Source organism: Triticum urartu, chromosome 6A, assembly GCF_056163025.1.
Source record: "Triticum urartu cultivar PI428250 chromosome 6A, HENAU_Tu73, whole genome shotgun sequence".
NCBI lineage: Eukaryota > Viridiplantae > Streptophyta > Magnoliopsida > Poales > Poaceae > Triticum > Triticum urartu.
The window spans coordinates 570416999-570423254 of NC_141878.1; the positions used below are offsets into that span (position 1 = coordinate 570416999).

The following is a 6256-nucleotide window of genomic DNA, read 5'->3' on the forward strand; positions in this document are numbered from 1 at the left end:
TGAGGGTCAATCCTACGCACGATCAACCGATAAGCAATCCTGGCAGGACAAGTGGACGCACGAGTTGGGAGGCTAATGGCTTCGCTGACGGTGATGAGACGAGATGCGTCGACTTTGACGTGGAGGATCGAAGTATTCGGTCGAAAGTTGAACCGGCAGCCAGGGCGAAGGAAGCAAGGCAGGTTTGATTCAGAATAATAGTCAAGTTGGGCAGGCAGGTTTGACGATGTCGCCAAACTTTGTCGCCAGCTCGCATAAAAATGATCAGGCATTAGCAGACAGCCGTATAAAACCAGCAACTTTGCAGTACGTAATCAAGAAGCGAGCAAGCTGCCGAGTAATCAAAACAGATGAATTATTATTGTGCTAGAAACAAGATGTTAATTAATCGATCAAACTAACCGTGCTAGAAACAGATCTGGATGAAGAAGATACAAAACCCAATCTAGTAGAAATTCCGAAATGTCAACAACCTCCCAGGTAGAAAAAAAACAACAACACGTTGTAAATAATGCTCAGAAAACTTCACAGCAGGCCTTTTCTTTTTACCCACACAAAAGATGAAGGCCTTTTCCTTCAGCTGGTTGGAAACTAGTACATTTTCCAGTTTTGACAACAGTTGATCAACTAGGATTAAAACTAAAATTAAAATGTGCAGGCAAAAACATGAGACAACTGTTGTTTGTACCAAGTAGTAAATGAGACGGGCGCCATTTTTTGATGCAAACAAGCTACAGAGGCTCACTACTTCCACAATTAATGGATTATTATTCCCCTCAAACAAACAAAATAAAAATTAATGGACTATTATCGTCCTGGGGACAGTGGAGTGGAAAACATCAAAACCTAATTTGTCACACTCTAAACATCTAGAGTCCCAATCGATCTGACCAAAGAAACATTTGCATGATCAATTTATCATCATCACACATGGCACTGACTAGCACAATACTCTGGCAGCATATAAACAACTGGATCTAACATTTCAGATTAATGACTGAACACATAAGGCAGCAGTGGAGAATTTTGCCTTCGGGAGTTTTCCCCTTGTAGTTTAAGACGACTATTTTGTCTCGGGAACACTGGAGTTTTCCTCTTGTAGTTGAAGACATCCAGGGTGGAAGTGGGAAAACATCAAAGCCTAACCTATCAGACCCTCTGACATAACAACTATTCCTAACCAATGGTTATGAGCAAAGAAACATAGGCAATATCAATTTACATCATCATAGTCGGCACTAGCTAGCAGAGGACTCTGGCAGCATGTAAACAACTTGACCAAACATTTCAGACAAATGACTGAAAATAAACTGCAGCACAGAGAAGAGCACTACTAAGCTTGCACGTTGATATAGAGTACTAAATGGCAGAATGATCAGCTAAAATGGCGGTAAATGTGAATAAACCAATTCATTCTATTACATCGTGCAAGCTGCCTGCACCTCATCATAAAGCCCACTGGCGAATCCTCCCTAGACCATACAAATAGTTATTCAGGACATGTATACCAAAAGTTGGGATGAACTACCGATTGTGATGACTACAAACTTTTTCAATGCCCACTCCCCACTATGCTTACTCACCTCTCAATTCAATGATCATTCCACGCAAGGAGAAACTTAATCAGCCTTCACAGACGAGAAGAGATAGTGCACGAAGCAGAACGAGGAGATGAACCCGACCGTGCCGGTGGCCAGCATGATGGCGATGACCATGAAGAGCGAGTAGCCGAGGTAGAGGGTCGCCGACACCGGCCCGCTCAGGCTCTTGAGGTCGAACACCAGGTAGTTGATGGAGTAGAGGAAGATGTAGATGGCCACGGACCCGGACGAGAAGAATGACTTCCACCACCACTTCCAGTCCTCCACGCAGAGGTGCATGTAGGTCAGGACCAGGGAGACCTCGGCGCAGACAATGACCAGGAGCAGCATCACAATGAAGAGGAACCCGAAGACGTAGTACACGCGCCCCATCCAGATGCTTGACATGATGAAGAAGAGCTCGATGAACAGGGTGCCGAAGGGCAGCGTGCCGGCGCCGAGAACCAGCAGCCAGGACGGGTACTTCTGAGCAGGGATCTCACGCGGGATCTGGTTTGTGCGGACAGGGTACTCGATGTGCGGCGCCTTGGCACCGAGGAACCCACCAACGAGTGTAAGCGGCACAGAGATGCAGAACCAGAGCAGGATCAGCACGACGAACAGCGAGAAGGGGATGGCGCCGGTGCTCTGGCTTCCCCACAGCAGGAAGTTGAGTGTGGTGAGGATCAGGAACGCGATGCCAGGGAAGAAGCAGGCTGTCCTCCACGAAACACCAACCCAGCCCGAGTGATCTCCGCACCTGATTGTCTTCCAGACGCGGACACTGGCGTACCCTGCCAGGATCCCGAGAACCAGGTAAAAGAAGAGCATGCCTGTGATGAGGGTACCACGGGAGGCCGGCGACATGAACCCAAGCGCGGCAAACAGGATGGTGACCACGGCCATTCCCAGGATCTGAACCCCATCCCCAACCATCATGCAGAGCAGCATTGGGTTGCTGGGCGCGCGGAAGACATCGCTGACGACGAGCTTCCACCCGGACAGCTCCTCGTTCATCTGGGCCTGCGCCTCGCTGTCGAGCTCCTCATACCTCGTGAGATCGCGCCTGACGGTCCTGAGCAGTATGACGAAGACGATGCCGGCGAGGAACGCGATGACCATGAGCGAGTTGAGGATGGAGAACCAGTGCACCTTGGCGCCCTCCATCTTGAGGTAGGCGTCCCACCGGGAGGGCCACTTGATGTCGCTCTCGACGAAGGAGACCTCGTAGGTGTAGACGATGGGCTCGTTCTCCTTGATGCTCATGGAGACGGTGGAGGGGTCGCACTTGATCTTGCTGGGGAACCTGCCGTACATCTTGACGGCCCTGGCGTCCTCGGGGTTGTGCTTGATGCTGCAGGGCACGACCTCGAAGCCGACGACCATCCAGCCGGGGGCGGCGGAGGCGTCCTTGCCGGCGTTGGCGGAGACGGCGGCGCCGTCGGAGGCGTCGGCGGCGGCTCCCATGACGCGGGCGACGTTGGGGTCCTCGTAGCGGTGCACGAGCACGGTGAACTGGAGGTGGTTGAAGACGTAGTAGTCGACGCCGACGCGGATGCCGACGGGGTAGCCCGTCCAGCGGAGGAAGTAGTCGTCCTTGCGGGTGTAGCGGATGGCGGGGAGGTTGTCGAGGATGAGGTTGACCTGGTACATCTCGTCGATGCGGCGCTTGAGGAGGGCGAAGTCCGGCGGGGAGAGCGGGGCGGAGCGGCAGAGCAGCACGTCCGACTCGTTGGCGTGCATCTTGAAGCGGTAGGGCGAGCTCTCGATGCGGTCGCCCATGAGCAGCTCGCCCAGGTTCTCCGCGCTGTCCTTGACCCCCTCCGACGGCGCGCAGAAGGGCAGGCTGTAGTAGCTGTAGGGGATCTCGGTGTCGATGGAGGTGAGCGAGTTCACCTTGACGCTCAGCGGCTCCCCCGGGGCGTACTTGTGCGGGTAGCTCCCCGGGAGGTAGAAGGCGTGCGCGGCGGGGGTGGCGAGGAGGAGGAGCGCCGCCGCCGCGGCGAGCGCCAGGAGCGCGAGCGGTGAGCGGGGGCGGGCCGCGGCCATGGCCATGGCCGCCGGATCTGGATCTGGGGGTGGGGCGGCAGCGGCGTCGGCGGGGGAGGGGGGTGGGGTGGGGTGTCGGTGGATCTGGGGCGGGGGGCGGCGGGGAGGGGGACGCGGCTCACGCGAGGGAGGGCGACGGGGGTCTGGCGTTGGTGGGGCGGTGGTTTATACGGCGTGAGGGTGACGGCGCGGTGCTCTGCTTGGGGATGCAGATGGGGATGGGGATGGAGAGAACGTGGATGAATTCGGCCGGGGGTGTCGGTGCTGCTCCTCTTGGCAGGGTTTCTTCACCCTTCTTCTTCTCTGACGCCGCACAAGTTTTTGATCACGTTTCTACACAAAAATCCGGGTCAAACCACGGCGCAGCACGCAGTGTGAGCTTGGATGGAAAGTGTTTTCGACTAGCTTTTGTTTTCTTGCGAAAAACCGTTGGACCAACCCGGCAAACTTAAGCGGAGAGTCGTCGGTCTCGCGGCGGCTGAAAACCGTTAAACCACGGCTCATAGATTTCATGTCTGGCCGAAGTAAAAGTCGAAACAGAACGACTCAAAGTTAGCCGCACGCTCCACGTGTCAACTGAGGATAGGGATCAACGAACTACTCCCGAAATGAATTTCATTAGTCTTCTAGGCAGATGAAGTACAGTTTGCGCAACGTTACGACCATCGGCGTGGTCGCCAGACAGCCATGGCGAAACACGGTATTGTTCGAAATGGTAACTTGTCGTTCGCGTGAAAAGAATTGATAGAGTCATGGAGAGAAAAAAAAGTGAGTTACGTCGTTGTATCTACATAAGTTACGCGAAGCCTCGAGGATATCTCTTTAGGTGAGAGCTCCCGCAGGGATTTAGCTTCTCATAATGAACTCTTGTCCTAGCAAATTGAGTTGGCTTGCAAATGCGTTTTTATTATTAGATCACATGCACCAATCGCTTCACACTAATTAATTCAGGAAAAACGGAAGATGTATTTCTATATTTGTATGTAATCAATAGAAGGCTTTATAGATAAAGCTTTGAGGAGAAAAGTTGGGTGAGTCTAGATGTATGGGAATGAAAAGGTATGGAACCATAGTGTTTAAATATTAATATATGAAGGTATCGTATGTAATAATGTCCATCAATAACATGGACAAATGTGATAATGATAGAGCAGGGCCATTATATAGAGTTGCGAAGTTATTCCTACCTACCGTTTGCTGTGAATTTCATGTTCGGTTTCTAGCCTAAAGTCACTATACATAAATTTAGCTGTGCCACAACACCTTAGCCGCAGACATGTTTGATTAATTCAGATTGGCTAGAGCATAGAAGAACAAAAATTTGCACATGAAATCGTTATAAAGCCGTTGACTATAATTATAAGTATGTTGGCCTCAGAGAAGGCAAATTTTCTTGGTCTCAAATTTAGTTTGCCACACTTTCTTGAAACGATATAATCCACGGGTGTCATAGGCTAAGTTTCTTATCAAGTCTTGTTACACTTATGGTGGACAATTTTTTCTACCACACTTTTTTCGCGGGACCATGATTTACACAAAATTAGTTGTGGCAAAGTGATGTCCTTCATCGACAGTTTCCACAATGACTTGCATGCCATTGCTAGTAGAATATACTTCTCGGTTTCTACTCCTATAAAAGACGCGGCTGGTGATTATGTTGTGTTTATTGTTCGTCATTTTCGACCTCTGACATGCTTCTAATGCAGGCGAGATAACACTGGCGGAGCTTAGTAAGGGCAAAACCAGGCCGTGGCCCGTCCAGCTCTTGAGATTTTTTTTTTGTGCATGTAACAACCCAATCCATCCAGTAGCAGACCAAACCTAGCAGCACTCTCCTCGCATCCATCCAGATCCAGGGCCCAACATTGCCTCGCATCCAGCTCTGAGCTTTCTGCCCCCGATTCAATGCTGAGCCAAGCTATGACAACTACTCGGTACACCGCATAGGAGTCGGAGAGGTCCAGTAGCCAGGCAGCCGACTACTGCAACAAGCACAAGACCGCAAAACCAGTCAGCCAGCACCCATGAATTTTCTTTCTTTCTCCAAATTTTACTTCACAACATCAACTTGATACACTTTCCCTGTATAGTGTTAGGCTATACCGTTGTAGCAATCTGAAATTTCACTAATTAATGCCTACTTAATTGTATGGTTTAGAATTAAAAAAAATTGGCCGGCCCAACTAATTTGTTGTAGCTCTGCCACTGCGAGATAAGGCATCCGGCAAAAGGCCTAACCACTTTGCTTCATATTGGAAGAAAATTCCATAGTCTCTGCAGCCCCATATCCCGCACCCACTAATATGAAAGAGAAAATAGTTTGGATGAAACATAACATATTTTTAGTAATATATACAAAAACTAGGGCCTTTTCTTTAAATTCTATGAACATGTATTAGTCTATTTTAGGTCCAGCACTTTGCTAGTTCAAAGTTAATAAGTCATGTGTCGCATGCAGCTATGTAATCGATACTGACAAAAGTACCATTTCATGCTATCCAAATAGTCTACCAAAGGGAGCGTGTGTAATGGAAAGTAGCTGTCAGCTCGATCTTTTTTTACATTGTCAACTAGCAAGAAACCATTAACTTGTCGTGCCTAGTTTGAATTGCATTTTAGATTGGCCA

The 6256-nt window shown here is 49.8% G+C and overlaps 1 protein-coding gene across 1 annotated transcript; it reads right to left on the reverse strand.

Moving 5' to 3' along the window:
- Positions 1–1352: 1352 nt before the first annotated feature.
- On the reverse strand, positions 1353–3687 carry LOC125515144 (Endomembrane protein 70 protein family). Its single transcript, XM_048680584.2, has one exon. The coding sequence runs from the start codon at positions 3633–3635 to the stop codon at positions 1620–1622; it is 2016 nt and encodes a 671-aa protein (XP_048536541.2). The 5' UTR covers positions 3636–3687; the 3' UTR covers positions 1353–1619.
- Between the last annotated feature and the right edge of the window lie 2569 nt (positions 3688–6256).